The sequence below is a fragment of the Suricata suricatta genome, chromosome 13, assembly GCF_006229205.1.
Source record: "Suricata suricatta isolate VVHF042 chromosome 13, meerkat_22Aug2017_6uvM2_HiC, whole genome shotgun sequence".
NCBI classification, from domain to species: domain Eukaryota; kingdom Metazoa; phylum Chordata; class Mammalia; order Carnivora; family Herpestidae; genus Suricata; species Suricata suricatta.
The window spans coordinates 7,723,996-7,747,267 of record NC_043712.1 but is presented as its reverse complement, the minus strand read 5'-3'; the positions used below and the strand labels follow the sequence as shown (position 1 = coordinate 7,747,267).

The 23,272-nt window shown below is 46.8% G+C and overlaps 1 protein-coding gene across 1 annotated transcript in view; it reads left to right on the top strand.

Annotated features, from left to right (window-relative positions):
• Nucleotides 1–23,272, top strand: part of GARNL3 (GTPase activating Rap/RanGAP domain like 3) — a 141,549-nt gene that overhangs the window by 64,926 nt on the left and 53,351 nt on the right. Inside the window, exons 4-7 of the mRNA XM_029921076.1 lie at nt 1,085–1,159; nt 14,492–14,591; nt 16,125–16,243; nt 22,759–22,823. Of these exons, the coding sequence (XP_029776936.1) occupies nt 1,085–1,159; nt 14,492–14,591; nt 16,125–16,243; nt 22,759–22,823 (359 nt within the window). The remainder of the gene's footprint in view (nt 1–1,084; nt 1,160–14,491; nt 14,592–16,124; nt 16,244–22,758; nt 22,824–23,272) is intronic.

Below are 23,272 nucleotides of genomic sequence, written 5' to 3'. Positions count from 1 at the left end.
AGAAACGCTCAATAAATAGTAGAGACTGTTATTTTTATATTTATCGTGGAAAAGATTTATCAGCCTTTTGCAAATTATTGTCCTTGGAAAGTTTTATAGAATTTCCCCTGATTTTTTTTTTTTTTTTTACATTTCCACACCTTCACATCTCTTAACACGAGCGAAACTATGATCTAACAATCTTTCTTAAGAACTTGTGTATCTGTTTGACCAGGTGAGCCTTGAGTTAGAGAGGTAACAAGTGTCCCCCAACCCCCACCCCCGGGGCAAGCGCTTTCTAATGAGTCTGGGAAATGGAAATTCTTGCCACATCTTTGCTACAAATTGTGGGCAGATTGGTTAAAAAAAAAAAAAAAGTCGTGTCATTTTTCCAAGTTGCTACTGAGAAATCTATGAGTTTGGGGAGAAAATAAATGAAATCTTGAATCAGTAATTTCCGGACTGATGCACGAGGCCCCGATCTCTTTCATCTCGCCCTACCAGTGAGTTCCTTGAAAACGGCCTATTTGCAAGCGTCATGTTGCCAAAGCTCAAATAGAGCCTGCCCGCCTCGGAAGGGGCTAATTGGCCTTCTGGAGACCGTTTCAAACTGAGCCACAAGAGCTTTCTGTGCTGTTAGCAGAGCCTTGAGTTCATGCCAGCCATTAATTGTTTTTTAGGCTTTCCTGTGAAGACGGCCGAACTTGAGACTTGGCTTTCTTTCGGTTTTGCCATCTGTGAGCTGCCCTTGTCCACATGTGATATGTAGTAAGGTTGTTTTTCCAGAGCATCCCTTTAATGGTGTCCAGTTTGGGAATATGCTCACGTTTAGGTTTTATTGGAAATGTTCACATTTAGGTTTGACACACTCGTTTTCCTGCACTTGCTGGGGGGCAGGGGGTCCTCACTCCTCAGCTTCCTACAGACTGTGGGGGCCGACCTTGTGAGGGCCTGGCTGACAGGGCTTCAGAAAGACCATTATCTTCCAGGCTGGGGCCTCCAGCTCTCATGGGATTTGGCTTATGTATAGGACGGACACAGACAGACAGAAGGGCTTTGCCCATGGTGACCCAGCTACCTAACCGAGAGCTCTCTTGTCTCCTAGCTTATTTCCAGTGACGCCGATGGAGCCATCCAAAGAGCTGGAAGATTCAGAGTGGAAAATGGCTCTTCAGATGAGGTAAGGAAGCCCCCTCCCCCCTTGTCGTCATAAACACACGATTATAGCACCGGGAGCTAAGGCCTGGCTGTGGCACTTGTGACACAGCAGCGAGGAGTTTGTGATGCTCATTACCACAGGACACTTGCCTAAATGCAGCCTAGGAAGAGCTAAACGGAGCTCTTCAGAGTTTCCCTTGAAGCAGACGTGAAGGGGAAATGTCATTGTTCTTTGTATGGACAGTGCTAGTAATAGGGTGATGCAAACCCTTTGAAAGATCTATAATCAGGGCACCTGGGTGGCTCCGTTGGTTGAGCACCCAGCTTCAGCTCAGGTCATGATCTCATGGTTCCTGAGTTCGAGCTGTGCTTCAGATCCTCTGTCCTCCTCTCACTGCCCCTCCCCACTTGCACGCTCTCAAAAATAAATAAACATTTTTAAAAAAGATCTATAATAAAGCCAGGGAGACATAAAGGTAGTCTGCCAGCAATGGAATCGAAGAATTGACAGCTGTGACACCTTTTGTGGAAGGACCCAGAATCCTAGCTCATCCCCTTTGCCAAGCTGGTCGGCTCGGCTCGGCCATACGAGCAACACAGGGTGCAGCAGGGGCAAGAGTTACTGCAGTTGCCCCGTGCCACCTTTACTCGGAGAAGACACCAGGGCAGGGTGCCTGTCCACCGTCCTTGGGCCCAAGCCCTCTGTCTGGGGTCCCCTGGTCTTCCTTGCTGCCGGCCTCAGGGACTCTCCTTGCCTGCCTTTCTTCAGACTTCCACTGCCCACTCTGCTCTTGGAGGTCTACCGCCAGAACTACCTTCAGAGTCTGGAATCATCCCTGATTCTCCTTCTTTGCTGCCTCTCTGAGAGGCCACCAGAGTGCTTTAGCGCCCCCCACCCCCGCTCTGGAGTCTGACAAGCTTAGGTTCAAGTTTTCGCTCCCCCACCTCGTAGCTCCCCAGCCCTGAGCCAGAAGCCCAGGCACTCCGAGCCTCGGCTTCTTCACCCACAGAATGGAAAGGGTCTCAGGATTATTGAAAGGAATCAGTGAGCCACGCTGGTAAAGCTGTTGGTACTATGGCCACCATGTAGTAAGCCCTCGCTGAGTGGTGGCAGCAATGGCGAGCATGGTTGTGGTTGTTTACACGGTCACTGCTGCGCTGCCGGCCTTGCTTTCCAGACCGCCGCCTCGATCAGGTCCGGGTGAAGGCCTGACGCTTTAACGTGAAAGGCCACAGCACTCGGGAGGCATCTCTGGTCTCAGCTGTGGCCTTGACTTCACACACCCAGACGTGGTGTCCTCACCACTGCTCTGGGCGGCACGAGGAGCCCACGCTGTATTAGGCTGGACCTCCGACGCCCACCTTCTCCTTTTCCAAAGTGATGTCAGCTGACCCACACAGAGGAAGCAACTCCCAGGGGAATTTGCTTCTGAAACTTGGAAACAGCCCTCCCCCCATGGCCCAGCTCCTGAAACGAGACAGTCTTATTACCGCAGACTCGGGCAGCCAACTGTGTCCCAGGAGCTAAACCAGGAGCAGAGACACTAAGTCTTCATTCTCCAGGGCCCACAAGACTAGCAGCCACCAAGCCGAGTTTCCAATTTGAGAACCTAGGTACTAAGAGACCCCAGAGGATTTTGTGCCTCAAGACATCCTTGTGCTACCAAAAGTTTTGCAGAACGTCAGCCCAGCCTCGAATGAGCAAACTGGACCAGACTTTTCCCACCCCATGTAAGCAGCGCTCTGCCCCCTCCCAGAACCTCTCTCTAGAGGAAATCCACACTTCCTAGGAAAGACATACATGTAGTCCTAAGCTCACCAAGCACTCCACACCTGGCCCTGCCACGTGCCAGAGGACACCTTCTGGACCTGGTCGGGGATGAGAAATCGCCTCCAGAGGCTCTGGAGTCAGACCACCTGGATTCAAATGGTGAGTCCACAACTCACCAGCAGCATGACCGCGGGCGGTGCACTTGACCTCTTTGGAACCATTTGGTGGAGTTATTGATTTCACAAATCACTGTGGTCTGTTGTGTTCAAAACACAGCCCTGTCTCAGATTGCTTCTCTGGGAAATATGATAGCAAGACTCAAATACTGTTTGCAATTTTGTTCCTCCCAGAACCACTGAGTGAGAGTGCTGAGTTGGAGCACTGTGCCTGTGCTTTGTATTGATGGCCATCAGTTTAAAGCCTCTGGCCAGTTAACATTCACCCTGACAAAAGACCTTAGTGCAACATGCGACTGGGGGGGGGGAAGCTGACTTGCTCTGAGTTAGTGAAAGCCATCAGTGCACTAGAAGGGACAATGTAGGGAGCTCCTTAAAATTTTTCAAAAGCACAAAGAAACAAATTGCAAAGTAATTTCATTATTGGGCTATTTCTCCTTTTTTTTAATTGAATTTTAAGAGCTGTTCATACTGTATGGGCCTTACACCTTTATCAGATATGTGGTTCGCAAAAATTCTCTCCCACTCCACAGACTGTGTGTTTTCACTTTCTTGATTGTGCTCTTTGAAGCATAGAAGGTTTTTAAATTTAATGATGTCTCGTCCGTCTATTTTTTTCTTTGTGTCGCTCATGCTTTTCATATCATTTCGAAGAAACATTGCCTAGTTCAAAGTGGCTCAGTCACTTCCTTCTTTTTTTTTTTTAAGTTTTATTTGTTAATTTTGTGGGAGAGGGAGAGAGTGAGAACACGAGCAGGGGAGAGGCAGACCGAGACGGGGAGACCGAGAATCCCAAACAGGCTCCATGCTGTCAGCACCCAGTGCCTGACCCGGGGCTTGATCTCATGAACCGTGAGATCATGGCCTGAGCCAAAATCTAGTCGGACACCTAACCAACTGAGCTACCCAAGCACCTCGGCTCAGTTACTTCTTATACTTACTGTTCCTTGAAGATAATGTCGAATTTGCCTTGATTTCTTTACACATGGTCAGTACACTGGTTTTACCGACGTGACCGAGAACTGCAGTATGTGAAGTTGGCCTGTGCTCCTGGTGTGGCAGTGTCGTGGGTGTCTCTGGGTGCGCAGCCACCTAATGGTGTGCTGGTGTTGTTCTAGAAGACGAATTTTCAGGACCAATAGGAGGATAAGATTGGCTGCCTTTGGGTAGGAAGTGTTACATTGTGATTCAAAATAAGAACTGTATATTTGGCCCACTTCCTGACACAGAGGTACCCAAACACTTAAGTGTCCTAGGTGAGAGGGCAATAAAGTTGTCTTTTGTCACATTAATGAAGTGACTATAGGAAAGCCCCTAGGGATGGGCGGCCTGGTTACCTGAGAAATTTCCCACACAATTACAGGCAGTAGAATTTTCCATTCCGCCCCTGACTCCCAACCTCCAAGGAGAAGAGAAGGGCTGAAGATTGAGTTCAGTTGCTAACAGCCAATGATTTCTTCAATCACAGCTCAATCGGTGATTTAATCAATTGATGCCGTCTCCATAAACACCCAAATGACGGAGTTCAGAGAGCTTCTGGGTGGGGATGCAGGGAGATGTGGGGAGAGTGGCAGGCCCAGAGGGCATCCCCATACCTTACCCTATGAGCCGGTTCCAGTTTCCATCGGGCTTTTCCTGAACTACGTTCTTTTGTAAGACATCTAGTTAGTAGTTAATCCAGTAATCTAGTCAGTAAAATGTTATTCTTGAGTCCTGTGAGCCACTCTAGCAAATTAATCAAACACAGGAGGGGGTCATTGGAACCTCTGATCAGTAGCCAGTTGGTCAGAGGACAGGTGACAACCCGGCCTTGAGACTGACATCAGTGGTGGAGGGAAGGCCATCTGGTGGGATGGAGACCTTCACCGGTGGGACCTGAGGCTGTCTCCAGGCAGATAATGTCAGAATGGAGTGGCGTTTCAGAACACCCAGTTGGTGTTGGAGAAATGCTTGGGGATGTGGGGAAGAAAGAAATTCGAGTTGATGTCAGAATCGGAGTAAGAGTTCACATTTTCTTTTGCCGGACACCAAAAGCTAAATTCCCAGCCTGAGACTTCCCAAACCACCTGCGTGGTGCAGAAGGGAGCTGAAGTTTACGTGAAGCCTGGCCTGCGGGCACAACACCTCAGAGGCGCTCCCCGCTCAGCTCTGCTCGGCACTGGGGCAACCTGCCTCTAGTCTTTGGGGTAGAGGGTTCTCTTCTGCTTCACGTTTTCCTTCCACGCGTAGCCCTTTGGGGCCCCAGTGTAATGTGGGCAGGTCTCCTATTAGACTGACCTGCTTCAGCAGGTCTGGGGTTTTGATTCTTTGCCTTCTTGCCCCAAGTTTAGCTTCTACAGGATTGACAAATATCCTCAAGCTAAAAAGATATCCACGGTCCTCTTACCTCTCTGGCTTCCCACTTGCCTGTTTGGGCTGTTAATTCCTGACTATCTTACAGGCACTCCAGGGCTTTTGAGGAGATGTTTTTAATGTTTTTCTAGTAGTTTTAGTTTTCTCAGTGAGAGTCTTGGCTGAACAACCTATCCCATCACACCAAAACAAAAGCTGTATCAGGAGTGCCTTTCATGTAATATGTCGATCACTCATCCAACCTTCATTCTCTGGCTCATTTCTCTGTGGCCTCATAGATTAGCAGGAGGAGCAGTCAACAACAACAACAACAGTAACATAGACACATAAGAGGATAGCAGATTTTGGTTAAGTACCACGGGGGGGACGTTGAAGGGGCATGGTGCAAAGTGAGAGGAAAAGCCCTACTTGGATAGGATGGTTCCCAGGTGTGTCACGGTGAGACGGGGGGCCTCTGAGTAGTGTTTCTGAGACCACTGATGATAAAGGACCTGTTTTTTATTTCCGATCGGTTGCAGAACTCAGGGTGGCCCTACTATGCACAACCAGTATACAGCACCCTGTTGGTATAACTCCCCACCAAATTCCATTATACCCGGATAGGTCTGAATTCTATTTAAAGAAATGAATCCACTGAACATGACTTTGGTGTCACAGGAACATCAAATTGCTTATAAATGTTCCTAGATGCTTGCTCTCCAAATGCTTGGCCATGGACCAATAAGAAGTTTGCACATCAGCGCCCATCCGGAGCCTATTCCTTGCTGCCTTAGAGTTCATCTAGGCCAGGCCCCCACCGAGGCATGAGGCCCTGCAGCATCTGCAGGAAAGGGAAACGGGCTTCCTCCTCCATCAGTTGTTCCCGCTGGACACCAGCTGAGTGTCCCACAGTTGAGTTCAATTCTGACACTAACTACCCAGAGTTAGCTCCACAAGACTGCCGTCACCTCAGACCCCAGACCCAAGTATCAGGTCCCCAGGTCACCCCCACACTTCTGTCCCACTTGGCTAAGAGTCAGGGGTTCTCACACACCACCCCTGCCCCCGCCCCATCCTCAGGTCCAATCATTTACTAAAACAACGCACAGAATTTCAGAATTTACTTACTATCACCAGTTGATTACAAAGGGTGTGACGTAGGAGCCTCCAAATGGGAGAGATGCCCCGGGCACGGACGTTCCCTGCTCCTACTGGGAGGACCACCCTCCCAGCACCTTGGAACCGCCCCAGGTCCCCTCCACAAAGGGGTTTCCACACATAAGCATGATCGATCAAATCGTTGGCCATCAATGATTACATCATTCTGTGGCCCCCTCCCCTCCCACCCTCGTTGTTCAGGAAGTTCCAAGGGTTCTTATTGGACAGAACTCATCATGTACATTTTCCACTCAGAGTTTCTGTTTACATTTTTGGGAGCCCACAGCATACAGCCTAGCCCTCTTCAGCAGGACAGGCCGCAAGCATTCCAGGACATCTGCTGTTTTTCTAAGACCTGGACCCCGCTCCACTCACTACCAGCTTCACTGCTGCTCCTTGGCCACCCGGAGAGGTGGTTGACGTTAAGTTGAGGTGCTCAGAACTGAATTCGGGGCTCCAGGTGCACCCCCCACAGCCACAGGGTGGAGCAGGCTCGTCCCCTTCAGTCCTTTGCACACTCTCTTTCTCGGAAGCCTCGTTATGAACCTTCGATATGCTACCCCTCACCTCAGTCTTTCTCACATGGGCTCTTACTGGCCTGCAAGGTGGTCATGGCACGTGTAGTGTGTAGACCGTTTTGGAGTCAAACAAGCTTGGGTTCCTGCTTCGGGTCTGTCATTCGCCAGTTGATGACTCAACTTCTCCAAGCCTCAGCTTCCTGATGGGCGAAATGGGCGCCAATTCCTGCTTCGTAGTGCCTGGCCTTCCCCATCCTGTATTCGTGCAGTTTGGATTTGTTGCCAGACATAGGGATTTGCGTTGTCCATACTGAATTTAATCTCATCGGCATGTCCCATAACTGCTTACTGTCAAGAGGGTTTTTTTTGACATCTTGATTCTGTCACCTGTCCTATTAGCTAACCCCCTGAGAAGCTTCATATTACCTTCCAGTGTGCTTCTTCCACCATCTGCGTGCTCATTTAGATTATTAATTAAAATGAGTGTGACCCCTGGGTGGGTCACCGGAGACCTCCCTTACAGCTCACTTGTATGTATCAATTAGCGTATTGGGGAACAGAGGGACAATGTTTGAGCCTTTTATAAATCTCTCTTCCTTCGCGTGGGAGGATTCTCTTACACACTGTCGGGGTATATGTAAATGAGTACAGTCTTTGGGAGGGCAATTAGCAATAATTAAAAATGTGTGTACCATTTGGCCAGCAGTTCTACTGCTAGGAAGTGTATTATATAGCATTATTTAAAGTAGAAAAAAAAAAACCACCTGGAAACAACTTCAATTTCCATCAGTAGAGGAATAATTACATAAATTATGATACATTTATACAGCGGAATGCTTAGTAGCTGTTAGAAAGAATTAAGTAATAGTGTATACCATAGAAACGTGTTTACAATAGGATTAGATCTAAAAGCAAGTTCCAGAATGATTAGTTTATCATCCCATTTCCTTAAAAGCAAACCAAAAAAAAAAAAAAAGGTAAATATGTCTGTCGATATGCAAGAAAGTCTCCAAAAGGACACAGAAGAATTTAACAGTGATTGCTTCCAGAGAAGGGGCACGGCAGGTCAGGGAAGAAGCCGGAAAACCTTAACTTTCCACGGTGAGTCCTTTTGTGCTGTTTACGTATTTCCACATCTCTGCTCAACAGTAGTGTTTAGGGCGCCTGGGTGGCTCAGTCGGTTAAGCCTCCGACTTCAGCTCAGGTCAGATCTCACGTTTGTGGGTTCGAGCCCCGCGTCGGGCTCTGTGCTGACAGCTAGCTCAGAGCCTGGAGCCTGTTTCCGGTTCTGTGTCTCCTTCTCTCTGCCCCTCCCCCTCTCATGCTCTGTCTCTGTCTGTATCAAAAATAAATAAAACATTAAAAAAAAAAAAACAGTAGTGTTTAATTTTTCTATCCACCCCAACCTGGTAGAATGGTTCTTAGAGGGAAAGGCCGAGCACCAGGGCATGGAAGATGGGGAGGAGAAGGGGATTTTAATTTGTGTGTGGTTTCACTTTTTTAAACCAGCTTATATTTCCACTTGCAAATTCAAAAGACTTTAGTGTACTTTTTAAAAATTCATATTCTTTACTCTCAGTGTTCCTTCTGCAATTTAAACCTAGAAACTGAAGTAAAGTCTGTTTAAATGCATTCACTCACTAATCGAACCTCATTCTAGAAAAAACCATGAAAACCCCCAGGCAGTATATAAAACGAAAGGTCTCGTCGGCAGTCCGTGTCATGTGACTTTCGTGCCTAAAGTCAACCATGAGCGAATAGTCCGGTAAAATGAGGGTGTTCTATGCGGATTCTGATTACATTCTCCTCAAAATCCAGCCAAATTCGTTCAGTTTCTCTCCTCATCGCACAAGGATAAATGAGGTGAAGACCATGAAGGTCAACCAAGAGGTTTTGTGGGCTTTGGAATTCAGCACAGGAATGATTCAGGATTTCTTAGTCTTAAGACTCATTTAAGACTGTGGGCGTGGTCAGGCACCTCTGTCGCAGAGAAGAATTTGAATTTATCACTCTTCATAATGCCTTTTAGCAAACCGTCATCTGAAAGGCATAACATAATAAGAGGCTGGGTGGCTCAGTCGGTTGAGTGCCCAACTCTTGATACCAGCTGGGGTCATGATCTCCCAGTCATGGGATGGAGCCCCATTTAGGGCTCTGTGCTGAGTGTGGAGCCTCCTTGGGATTCTCTCTCTCCCTCTGCCCCTGCCCCATGAACATGTGCTCTTTCTCTCTCTCAAAATAAACAAACATTTGGCCAAAAACTAAATAAAATAAAATGGCATAAGTGTGGGCATCTGCAGTGTTAAGCTTTAGTTTTCTGGCAAATGAGCCCATCAGAGTATTTCCTCCAAACTGGCTTATTAATGTCAAATAACATGCTCATGGTGTCATTGTCTTCTTAAATGTCGTAGACAAAGTTTCTGGGTCTCTGGAATCCTCTGTGAAATAGGTCATCCTTAAAAGAGCTAGGGTTTGTTGTGATATTAAAGCCACAGTCAGGCACTACTGCACCCACTCCAGAACCACCGAAATGAGAACGACATGCTAAGTGCTGCCCAGAGGATGTGGAAAAGCTAGAACTCTCCCTCCCTTGCCAGTAGTGTAAATTGGTGCATCCCCCTTGGAAGTTTGGCAGTATCTACTAAAACTGAACATCTGTCCCCTCTTCTCCCCGGATGTATACCCAACAGCAATTGGTATTTTGTCCAGCAGAAGACAGACACAAGAATATTCACGTGACTTTATTCTTAATGACCCCAGATTGGAAGCAATCCATATGTCCATCAACTGCAGGGCGAATGCACACACTGTGGCGTTCGTACGGGGGACTGCTACACGGCCATGGGAGAGAGTGCACTGTTCCTCTGTCCCCAGCATGGATGAATGTCACAGACTCGAGGCTGAAGACAGAGCCTGACTCAGACAAACAACACATGATCTGATTTCATTTCTGTGAAGTGCAAGAGCAAGTAAAACGAATCATGGTCACAGAAGTCAGGATAATGGTTACCGTTCAGAGTATGGTTGGGTGTTGACTGGGCAGAGTGAGTGAAGGAGGCTTCTGTGGTGCTGGAAACAGTTCCTGTCTTGATCCAGGGAGTGGTCACGAGGGCCTGTACATATTTTAAATATCACTTATGATTCCCTCAAGATTCGTGCCCTTTGTACCATTCACTTCTGTTACTTATTGTCAGAAACCAGAGCTCATTTTTAGAGTCGTTCTGGGGGCTTGGGCAGAAGTGCTTCTTTGTTTTGTTTCTTTGCTAAGTCTCCTTTCTTTTGTCAGGTCTTGTGTGTATTCTTGTCTTTACACCTCATCATAGGTGATTTTAACAGGGGACAGGAAGTGTCTTGCTCAGCGAGACTCACGACTTTTTTGGTGTTGGGTTCTCCTCCCCCATTTTAGTTAGGGATTCGGTGAAGACAAAAGTTAAGTAGGAAACTTTTTTTTTTAATTCTTTTAATGTTTATTTTTGAGAAAGAGAGAGAGAGACAGCACACGAGCAGGGAAGGGGCAGAGAGAGAGGGAGACACGCAATTCCAAGCAGGCTCCAGGCTCTGAGCTGTCAGCACAGAGACGACACGGGGCTCGGACCCACTAACCGTGAGATCATGACCTGAGCTGAAGTCAGACGCACCACCCAGATGCCCCAAGTAGGTAACTTTTTGATCATTAAAAAAAAAAAAACCATCATGGGACACCTGGGTGGCTGTCAGTTGAGTGTCCAACTTCAGCTTGGGTCTTGACCTTGAGGTTCGTGTATCCACTCCTGTCAGCGAGGAGCCCTCTTCAGATCCTCTGTCTCCCTCTCTCTCACTGTCCCTCCCCTGCATCTGCGCTCTCAAGCTCTCTCTCTCTCAAAAATAAATATTAAAAAAAAAACCCTCATGATTGGCACTTGTTATGCAATAGAGATCTGGGACAGGTCATGCCGCTGGCCAGAGCCCTGCCTGTCACTCTGAGATCCCCTTCCAAGGGTCTGCGTGTCGCCTTGTGTTATTCCGTTATGCAGTGGCCCGTGTTCAGACCTCTGGGAAGGGAGAAGACAGACTCAGGACTTCCGAAGATCTAGAGTTTGGGGGTCATTTTCTATTTCCGGTAGCCCCCTTTGCAGTCTGTGAGGCCTCTAGGCCCCTTCTCAGAATATCTTTGGATGCATAAAACAAAACACACCCGATCACAAAGGAAAGCAGTTGTGTTGCAATAGTTACAGGAATGATTCTTTTAAACCTAACTTATGAGACAGTAATATATACCCTTAAGTAACAAGGCCAGCAGCAGCAGGTCTTACACCGACTGTAACTTTGAACTGGAAAGGTTGCAAACAGTATTCAAGATGTCTGCAGTCACTATATGAGTTCTAAAAATATCTGTGACTTTTTTTTTTTGCATACATTTGTAATTGAAAGAAACACCACATTTTCGTTAGAAGGTAGCGAAAGATTTTTGTTTGTTACCCAAGTTCATGGCCTTCCCTGGATTCTCTGAGAACCCCTGGCATAGAGCATTGCTTCTCAAGATCCGGTGTTCCTCAGAATCACCTGGGTGCTTGTGAAATTGCACGTTCCTGGGCCCCCGCACAGAGATCCTGAGGAGGAGGTAGAACGGGCCCACGGGTGACATTTTAACAAATCTGGAAGCACAGAGCTAAGCTCCGGAGCTGTGCTGGGCATGTCTGAGAAGCTCCAGAGGCCTGATTGGCCGCCTCCTTCAGAGTCTCCCCTCCAGGCTCTGCTGATGGTGTCTAAGGCCTTGGGACAGTGGCACCCACTGCAGTGGCATCTGCCTGGCCGAGGACCCCACCTGTGTCTGGGCAGCGGATGCCTGAGGCCGGCTGGGGGCCCCCAGAGTCAGAGCATGGCTGCGTGCTGTCCAGAGGCAGAGCGGGCTGTGGACTGGCCCCGCGGTGGTTTGTGATTATAAAGTGAACACTGTTGACAATGAATCATCCAGACATTCTGCCGGGAACAAAACCCAATTATGGCTCTTCTTGAGTCACACCAAAAGGTCAAGACTGAGAGGCAACAACGTCTTGAACAGGTGATCAACATTAACATGACCAATGAGGAACAGCCATCTGTCCGTTCTGGAAACGGGATAAGCTGCAGACAGGCTCCGCTTACACAGCGTTCTGACCAGGTCTGTGTAACCCGGACCTCATCGTGGAGAAGCATCACACAAACCCGGAACGATTGACGCTTTCTTTTTAAAAAGAAGGGGTGTGTGTGTGTGCGCGCGCTGTATTCTTTTAAAAATGTCAGTGTTGTAAAAGACAATCTGTGGAAATGTTCCAGATGAAGGGCGTCTGAAGATAGACGACAACTAAATCATCCTGCACAGAAGAGGGAAAATGCTTTAAATGACAGTTTGGCGTCAATTGACAAAATTGGAATACAGATGGTAGACTGAAGTATCGATGTTAAATTTACAAAAGTTGGTAAAGTTATATATATAGGTATATATATATATACGTATATATATATGTTTATATATAATATGTGGTTATATAAGAAAATAGCTCTATTCTTGGGAAATACCCCCCTGAAGCCTTTAGGGATAAAGGCCTATTATTTATGCAACTTCATCTTAAAAGGTTCAGAAAAAAAGTGTGTGTGTGTGTGTGTGTGTGTATAGAGTAGTGAACAAATGAATAAATGGGATAAAATATTAATAGTAGATAAATCTGATAAAAGGATGCCCTTTAAAGTCATTCTTGCAGCGTTTATATAAGCTCAAAATTATTGCCAAATTAAAATAGACACATACACACACAATCAGTAGCTGATTTTTTTTAATTCAAGAAGATTCAATAAAAGCACAGTAATGCTAAACATTAACCTCCTTTTTTACTCCTTGAGGAGTAAAAGGGCAGAGCATAAAAAAGAACACAGATGATGACATAACGATTAAAATGTTTAAAAAGGAAAAAAAACCTCCAAAACTGGCACTGACTTCGGTTTCAGCCCCACTGCCTGTGAGCTTCACAACCTTAGGCAGCATCGCTAAAGTCTCCAGGCCTCAATTTCTTCATCTGAAAGCAGGGGATAAAATACAATCTATGTCATAAAGTTAGTGGGGATGCTATGGAGATAATGCACAGAAAGTGCTTGGCCTCATCCTTGGCCCTTAAAGCTCTCTCAGGGAGAGTATTTCAGTATTTCCAGAGCCTGTGAAAGACAAAGAGAGTCCTAATTCACTTTATAAAGTAATAGAACCCCAGGGCGCCTGGGTGTCTCGGTTGAGCATCTGACTTTGGCTTAGATCATGATCTCATGGCTCGTGGGTTCGAACCCTGTGTCGGGTTCTGTGCTGACAGCTCAGAGCCTGGACCCTGGTTTGAATTCTGTGTCTCCTCTCTCTCTCTCTCTCTCTCTCTTAAAAACAAACATTAAAAAAAAATAATATCCCTAAAGCATGACAAATACATACAGAAAAGAAACTGTACCCCCATCTCACTAACAAATATGATACATAATTCACTTTTTCCAATCCAGCAGTGTATCAAAAGGATCCTATAGACCATGACCTCGTAGGCTGTATTCTAGACATCTAAGAGCCATTCCGCATCAGAAGAACCAGTAGTGTAGTTCATTTCATTACTAGGATTTTTCCCCGATTTAAGCTATTCTCTCGATAGTTGCCAAAAAACTTTAGGTGAAATTCGATGTTCCTTCCGACAGGGGCCTCTTTGTAAGCTCACAATTGAAGGAAACCCCTCCAACATGATACCGCAAGTGACCACAAGCACCTAGTAAATCACAAGAGGCCTGTCGGAACCAGAAAAGTATGTGTCAACAGTCTGCCGTATACATGCGGCACACCATGCCTGTCGGTGGAGTTCCAAACCGCATTTTCAGTGTGATTGCATTTTGGTAAGAAAAATACGTCTGCGTGTACACGTAAGACAAAATGAGAGGGGACCATGCCAAATCATTCATCGTGATGATCTTTGGGGAGAGGATTCAGATGACTCACTATGTTTATCCATACTTCCCTCCGTTCATTGTGTTATTTCATGATACATTTAAAAAATTCTACCAAAAACTATGACCTTGAAGAAGAGGCTGCAGAGATGCGTTCCGGGTGAAAAGTGCCGGTTGCAGGGGTACCAAACAGAAGAGCACGCCTCTAGGGGGCACCAGCTGCCATACATAAAGCTTCGAACCAGGAAGTTAGACTCAAGTTGGAAATAACTGAACCCATCACTCGGTTTTCTCCTGTACCCAGAATGCTTCTGGGATGTGGCGCTGGTGTCTTTTCTCATGAGAACTTGTGGTTACAGCCCTGTTTGTATGCTTTTGACAAGGACTTTTCTGGTTCCTTGGCCTCTGGTTCATTGCCGGCTTCTTGTTTACTTTCTGAATAAGCCTCTTAATGGCACAATTTTGCTCGTTTACAGAATGCAGCCGCCCTGCCAGGTACGTGGCGAAGAACAGACGTGCACTTAGAGAACCCGGAATACCACACCAGATGGTATTTCAAGTATTTCTTAGGACAAGGTAACTCTGCCATGACGGTGGGTGGGATGAAAGGATATTCAAAATGAAAACTAGTGTTGGTGTAACTTATTCTGGTGCCCCAAAATATGAAACTAACCAGTTTGGGGACACTAATGCCAGGTTAGTAGTAAGCTTTGTAGATTTGAAGATTCAATTCCAGTCTCAGCCCTAGGATTTATTTTTATTCACACACACGCACCCCAGTTGTTTTCATCCCTTGGGAATTAAAGGGGATTAGATATTCTAAATGGCAATTTGAATTTGCAGGGTGGACAGCAATTTTAGACCTAACCAAGGCTAAGTACCTAGCACTATCCTATACCAAGGACTATAGACAGAGCTATAGCAGATGTTGAACACTTAGTTTAAGGCAATGAGGGAAAGAAATGATTCCCTGAGCTCCAGGGTCAATTCAGAACTGGTGAGGCCTTGTCCTGTAGGCGCTGGCAACAGGCATTGATTTCTCACCTACCACATCCCAAGGTAGTAATTTTTTGTATACACACACTGGCCAAGGCACTCATTGTCCCTACCCTCAGGGAGACTAAAAAGTGGGTCTAAGTCCTGGCTCTGCCACTCTTAACCACAGGACCTGACACTGGCCACTCTCTGTGTCTCCAAGACTTCATTTCCTCCTCTGTAACGTGGAGGGATTACTAACACGTCCCCAGTAGGTTGAACAGGCGTTTCAGTGAGATACGCTGGAGAAACGCTCAGCCCCGCACCTGACAGTCGTTAGTAGCGATGTCCATTTAAAGAGAAGGGCTCAAGTGAACATACATGGGAAGGCGGAAAACGTGAATGGAAGAATAATCACTGTCGCAGGATTAGAGAGGAAGCAGATAAATTGCTTATCAGGCAGATGCATGTGTTTCTAGAAGATGTGGTTCTTGGACTATAAAATGAGAGGGATCAGGCACAAAGGATGTCTTTTTAAAAGTCTGATACTGTTTTATTCTAAGAAGTTCACTTGCTGTAGACAAGGCATATTCCTTTATGAAAAAAGAAGTCAGTGGGAAAGTTGTCATTTTCCCAGATGCTTGAAAGCATAGTGCTCAGAGCAGAGCAGTGGGGGACTTTAGAGAAAACTGGCGCCATCAGTTCAGATGCCAAGAAGCTCAGAGGCAAGGCAGGCTCCAGGGTTGGTGGATTCGGAGGCTCAGCGGGGTCATCGAGGCTGGCCCTCCTCCAGGTCACAAGGTGGTTGCAGCCATTCCAGGCATCACCTCTAGACACCCCCATGTCCAGAGCAAGGAGAAGGCCATCTTCAGGAGTGAAGAAGCCTTTCCAGAAACCCCTTGACCCATTTCTCCTCCTGTCTCATTGGCTGGCATTGGTCACATGTTCATTTCTGAACCAATCGCTGCCAAGATTGAATGGGAGAATGCTCAGTATGGCATGATTGGGGTGTTTTCCGAGCTGGGTTTAGGATGCTTGCTCCCTGCTCATGTGGGAGGGAAAAACTGTCTACTCCCACCAGGGCCTGAAAGAATCAGTTGTATGTTCACGGTCCCAACCCTGTGTCTCTTGCAGTCCATCAGAATTACATCGGAAACGATGCAGAGAAGAGCCCCTTCTTCTTGTCCGTGACCCTTTCTGACCAAAACCATCAGCGCGTCCCTCAGTACCGTGCAATTCTTTGGAGGAAAACCGTAAGTCCCTGGCTTGCACCTGGGGGGCATCTGTGCTCGAGTTTGAATAGTGTCCTTGTCAGAGTGATTCCAGTGAGTCTTTTTCTGCAAGGTTCTCTGAGTTTGGATATTCAGGATTATACTCTTCAGCAGTGGGGCCTCCAAGCTCTGGGTTCAACCACAAATTCTCCCCAATGAGCCACGAACCAGGCACGTCCCTTCCCCTCCATCTCTGGCCTGTGGAACACAGAACTGTATTTTACAGAGTATATTAACCTTAGCTGTTAAAGACTGAAACGGACCAACTGGCTGACCTTCAACTTCAAGAGAAGTTATTGGAAGAATATAATACTATTACCTGGTACAGCCCATCAGCCTGCCGATGCTCTCTATTTTCTTCTTGTAAACTAGGAAAAGTTCTGGGCTGTGGCGCACAGGGTGCTGATGGCTACATTGAGTGAGCTGTTACTTGAAAATCCACATCTGTGGGATGTTCCCAAATCATCAAATCTTAGGTGGCTTAGATACCTGAAGGATAGAACATTTTACTCTCGAATGGGTGAATACAGTATATAATTAAGAAGCAATGAGGTAAACCACACTCAGCAAATGTTAGCACTACTATGTGGTGATCTCACTGGATGGCTGCATTTGTTGAAAGCTATTACTTAATCATCGCACACTGACTTTTACCGCAGCAATATAGTATCTCAAAAATTGCCGTGTAGATCTTTTTGGGAAGGAAATAATACAGGAACTTAAAGACACAGTAATTTTTTGTATACACACACTTTAAAAATACACACACTTTAAAAAACAGTAACTTTTTTTATACAGACACATACATAAACACATATGCATGCATGCACATGGCCTCTTCAAAAAGCCCAGAAAGAATTTCTAGGAACCATTACGGAGTAAGTTGTAGTTAGGAACTTTGTGTGATGATTAAAAATAGTCATAGTTGACAATAAAATCTAATCTTTATTAAGCACTTACTGTATGCCATATATACTAAATCTTCTCCATGCATTATCCTAATAGGTGAAATTGTGGTTTAGGGGAGTTAAACGTCATGGCCAAGGTCAGATGCCAAAGGCGGCAAGGCCGTGCTGAGCTGCCAGCATAATTAAATTCTGTCTGTAATTCTTTGACTCACGCTGTCTCTTTCACTAAATTCTGAGCTCCATGAAAGTAGGGGACATGTCATTGCTTTGTTCTCACCCAGCCTGGTACCTGGCACATAGAAGCAGCTCAGAAAGTATTTACTGAATGAGTCAGGGAATGACACCAAAGTCCAGCCTAACCTGTGTGGTGCTGCCTCTGTTTATATAAATGCCCATGTCATGTGTCAGAAATTGTCCTCTTTTTAGGCAGGTTGAGGGTAAAAAAATCTAATGTAACACCGAGTTAGCTCTTATTCGTGAATTATTTCCTGCGGAAGTTTTGGCTCTCCCCTCTCTCCCTGTGCCACTGAAGTTGGGCTCAGTCTCGCCACCCTCATAGCTGTACTGAAGCCAAATTGATGCGCGGTATTAGAAGGTCATGTTGGGGGCGACTGGGGGGCTCAGTCAGTTGAGTGTCTGGCTCTTGATTTCAGCTCAGGTCATGATCTCATGATTCACGGGATCAAGCCCTGTGTCTGGCTCTGCACTGACAGTGCAGACCCTACTTGGGATTCTCTCTCTCTCTCTGCCCCTTCCCTGCTCACATGCTTGCTCACACGTCCTCTCTGTCTCTCTCAAAATAAGTAAATAGACATTAAAAAGAAGGTGATGTGGAAGGATTGTGTGCACATTGTTCTCAAATGCACGCATGGCTGTCTTCTCCCTTCTCGCCTAATGAGAAGTGACCATGCCCTTGTCCGAAGCCTCTTACCTTCTGCACCAGGAAGGCTGTTTTCTGGCTGCTGCTGCTTCCCCCCCTCCTCTTTTTTTATAACACTATTCCAGTCTCTCTTGTTTAAATATTTTCTTTAGGGGCACCTGGGTGGCTCAGTCATTGAAGTGTGCAACTCTTGATTTTGGCTCGGGTCATGATCTTACAGTCGTGGGATCAAGCCCTCATCTGCGCTAGGCGTGGAGCCTGCTTGGGATTCACTCTCTCCCTCTCTGCCCCTCCCTCACTTGTGTTCTCTCTCACTCTCAAAATTAAATAGACATTTAACATAAGTAAATATTCTTTTTTGAATGACTCTGCCTCTTTTGGACAAATAGCCTTTCTGATTACTTTCCCCTCCCCCTGCTCCTCTTGAAGTCGGTATCTGGGTGCATGAGGAGAGGGTTTATGAGACCCCATAGTGGCAGGAGAAGAGGATTGTGGGTTCACATAGGGCTTTCTTGGTTCCGTTGTCAAGTGGCTGATCTGGTCTCTGAACTAGCAATCACCTTGATGTAACTGGTCCCCTCTGGCCTTTTTGGTGTCACTGGAATGCGCCTGTCCCTGGAATCCATGGTCCCAGTCATTTGCCCCTTGCATTGATAGCACTGTGCACTGTGAACTCTGCAACCCAATCCCAGGTCTCTGCTAGTCACTGAGTCTCTCAGCTCTGTCCCTGTCACCACACCTCCCCTGCTAGCCATGGGGCAGGTGGGCTGAGGCAGGAGCACGCTCTAGGCTTATATTTCTAGTCTTGCTGACCGTCCATGCTCGATGCTGCTGAGTCACTGCCCCTCATCATGTTCAAACAGGTTCTACCTGGACTTCAAGATTCCTAAGGAAGGCCATGCCTGGGAAGTGAGCCTCCAGTCCCCGTGTTCTCAGGTGTCTCCAGGTCTCACCTTGGTCTGTTTGCAGCATCCCTGTGCCCCCTTCGAGGCCTGCCCTCGGAATGGTGGAATCGAGGGGCGCAGTATCTAATGCTCTAGTTTTTCCTATCTTCCTCCTTCCTTCCTTCTACTAACACAAGAAAGGATAGTTTCACACTTTGGCCACCTTTCTGGAATGGATGTTCTCAATGTCCTGCCTTCCTTCGGGCAGTAACAGCCACTCCATCTCCTCACCTGGAAGGGTTGCCAGGTACTGGGAGGGCGGAGCAGGTGCAGGGGGGCGTTCTGCTGCGTTTATTGACTAAAGGTGTTGTCTCGACTACATTATAAATTGTGATAAGCGCTCTGAAGGAGACAAAGGCAGAATGATACGGGAGACCCACCTTAGATCTGACAGCTCAGGAAACCTTTGCTAGGAGGTGACATTTAAAGAGACCCGAGGGAGCGAAGGGAACCAGCCACACAGATAGCAGGGGGAAGGGGCAGGCAGGGAGCCTTCCAGAAAGATGACAAAGGAGGAGCTCTGGGGACTCCTCTTGCTGGTCTGGGGAGAAGGCAGGGAGGAGGAAGTCAGACCCCAGGACCCCCGTGAAGGCAGTGGGGCTGGCCTAATGAGTTCGCCCCCTCTATTGAGAAGTGCCAGTACCTTCTCCAGAGCCTCTAGTCTAGACCTTGAGTTGTGTGCCAGGGCAGGGCAGGGCTTGCTCGGGGCTCCAAGTGGCGCTGCTAAAGGAAAGCGAGGGACTGAAAAATCAAAGCAGAGCTTGGCAAAACGGGTCTGTCGTGAAGCCCCTTTGGGCCCCAAACTCGTGCTGGGGCTTCAGGGGATGCAGAGAAGCATGTGTCTCTGCACCCCCTCGCCCCCTCCACGAACTCACATTTTGTTCTACAACTGATAGCTAAACGTGTAAACCTCTGCTGTAGTTCTTCTAACACAAAGCAAAGACTTAAAAAAAATATATACTTACTGTGCAGATTTCATCTAGACAATGCAGCTAGTAAAAGGAAGAGACTCAAAGTCCACTTACTTGGGGACAGCCACTGCTGTCCTTCTGGACGCCTGTTCTCACACAGCCGCCACCTACAGGGGGCAGCATCCGACGCACACTTCCTTGCAGTGATCACCCGGTGTTGCCCGTACGTGTACTTGACACTGGCCGTGCGTCTGTTGGTCCCACCAGAACACAGAGAAGCAAAGGTTGCTTTTTGTTGGAAACAACTCTGGGAAGCTACATCAGGGAGAAGATGTCGGGGGAGAGCTTTCACCAGTTTGTGGTTAAGAAAAATACAAATCCACCGTCCCACGAGCCTGGGGCTCCGCATCCACGTAGGCAGCTCAGGAAGATGCTACAGTCAGCCAGGCAGGGGCTGGGTCCTCTCCTCTTCCACACACTCCCCCCCTCGGGCTGCCCTGGATATTCTTTAAAACTGCATTTGGTGTGTTTGGTGAGAAGGAAAAGTAGCTAAGTTAGAGGATGAGCAAGAAGGTCAGACTCCAGACCCTCTTCTAGAAGGGCTGGTCTCCTATATAGGTGACCACAGTGTGAGGTAGGCCGGGGTCGGCAAAAAAAAAAAAAAAAAGCAAGGCCACCAAAATAACTCGGGTTTCAGTGCGTGGGTTATGTGGGATTTAAACATGCCTGTTCCCATCATAATACTTGTCTGTATCGGAAATCTTCTAAAATCTCTGTAACATGAACTGCATTGATCGATATAGAGAACCCATAAGAAGGGCTTTGTCTAGAAAGCTACACTCCTCCCCAGCCCAGAGTGTGGGGGTGAGATCACTGGTTCTTCGGGGGCATGGATGTAATTGTTGAGTTCACTGTCGGAGCTCATGGGCTTGACAAGGTTGAGGAACTCCGTCCCTACGCCAGTGTTCGGGTCTTGGACAGAGGAGTTGGCAGGTGCATCTCGAAAACGCAAAGAAAATCCTAACTCCTTCCTTGCCTGTTTCCTATAAGAAATGCCCTTATCTGGGGGGTGCCTGGGTGGCTCAGTCGGTTAAGCGTCCGACTTTGGCTCAGGTCATGATCTCACGGTTCGTAGGTTCGGGCCCTGCGTCGGGCTCTGTGATGACGGTTCAGAGCCTGGAGCCTGTCTTCAGATTCTGTGTCTCCCTTTCTCTCTGACCCTATGCTGCTCATGCTGTCTCTCTGTCTCTTAACAATAAATAAAAAACCTTAAAAAAAATTTTTTTTAATGCCCTTTCCCAGGGCGCCTGGGTGGTTCAGTCGGTTAAGCGGCTGACTTTAGCTCAGGTCATGATCTCACAGTTCATGGGTTCAAATCCTGCATCAGGCTCTGTGCTGACACCTTAAGAGCCTGGAGCCTGCTTCTGATTCTGTGTCTCCCTCTCTCTCTAACTGTCCCCTGCTCATGCTCTGTCTCTCTCTCAAAAATAAATAAATGTTAAAAAAATTTTTTTAAAGAAATGCCTTTATCCTTTTTCTATATGTGCTGCCAATTAGTCAAAGTTAGAAAGAAAGTTTTAAATGTGTAGTACATCATAATCCCTTTTGCTAAACATTCAGTATAAATCGTTTGTGGATTACAAATCTGTATCATATCTTTTTTGAAAGTTATTTTTTTAATGTTTATTTACAGGTGCCTGGGTGGCTCAGTTGATTAAGCATCTGACTCTTGATTTCAGCTCACATCATGATCTCGCAGTTCCATGGGTTGGAGCTCTGCACTGGGCTCTGTGCTGACAGTGCAGAGCCTGCTTACGATTCTTTCTGTCTCTCTGCCCCTCCCCTGCTCGCTTGCTCCCTTTCTCTCTCTCTCTCTCTTTCTCTGTCTCTCAAAAATAAACTTTTTAAAAATTCTTTAAAATAATAAATAAACAAAATGTTTATTTTTGAGAGAGCACCAGTAGGGGAGGGGCGGGGGGTGGGTGGCAGATTCTCTGAAGCAGGCTCAGTGCTGATAGCAGTGAGCCCAGTGTGGGGCTCGAACTCATGAACCATGAGATCATGACCTGAGCTGAAGTCAGACGCTCAACCAACTGAGCCACCCAGGTGCCCCGCTTTTTTGGAAAGCATACAGCAAGTGGCACTCCTCTATTCTAAGTGTTTGGACATGGGACTGAACCATTCAGGCAACCTTTCATTCATTCCCTTTCATGCAACAAATATTTATTGAGTTCTAGCAGTCAGTCACAGTGGGTACTCATTTAGAGAAGAAGCAGAGTTTAAATAGTAAACACAGAGGGGGGCCTGGCTGACCCAGTCGTAGAGCACGAAACTCTTGATCTCAGGGTCATGAGTTCAAGCCCCACACTGAGCATGGAGCCTACGTTAAAAAAATATACAGTAAACACAGAAAAATACAGAAGTACATATTATGAAAACCTTGCTGAAAGATTCAAGTGAGTTCTAGTTCCAAAAGCCTTTGACTTGATGATACTACATTTAGGTCCCATCGACATGTAGAGACTGTTTTCTTCTCATTGCCTTTGCGACTGATCTTACTCCTGGCTCAGAGACCAAGCCCCCTTCTCATCTAGGTCAGATGGCTCATCCGCTCACCGCACTGGGACACCAAGAACCCGTCAGTCCATGCATTAAAGAGTTATGCTTAATGTCACAAATGTTGGGGGACGAGGGAAGGGGGGAAATGCTGTCAAGCCTGAGCAAGATTTTCTCCTCCATAGAACGTGTTTATTCCTATATATATATTCGTATATTCTTTTAAACAGCCAGGTACGGTTCTTTCAGAGATGGAAATTGCCAAACTGCTCACTGATTTGGTGTTTTGACTTTCCAGGGTACCCAGAAAATATGCCTTCCATACAGTCCCACAAAAACTCTCTCCGTGAAGTCCATCTTAAGGTGAGTACTCATGAGTAGAAGATGCCCACCACCAGGAGCCTTTATAAGTATTTTGTTGCTGCGATCATTCTGATGTTACTTTTCTGCTTTTCGGAGCCTTGATCACATACCAGCCATTTTGCCAGGCATCTGACATGCATCACGTCGTGCATGCCAGCGTCTTCACGCAGGCCTGTAGGACGGGTGCTGCCGTTCCCCCCACTGTGGAGCAGAGGAAATGGAAGCCCAGAGAGACAAACCCAAGATCACACAGCTGGTGTGTGGTGGAAATTAAGCTCCGCTCTTACGCATCTCCAAACTGCCTGCGTGGCCGCCTTCTTTTTTTCTTGCATGCATGAAGATACTTTGGTTTCATAAAGAAAAGTCAGGAAACATTTTTCCTCTCATTTTCCTGCTTTGAAACCAAAACTGGTATGTCAGCAAATGCTTCTCAGCAAAGAAAGTTCTTA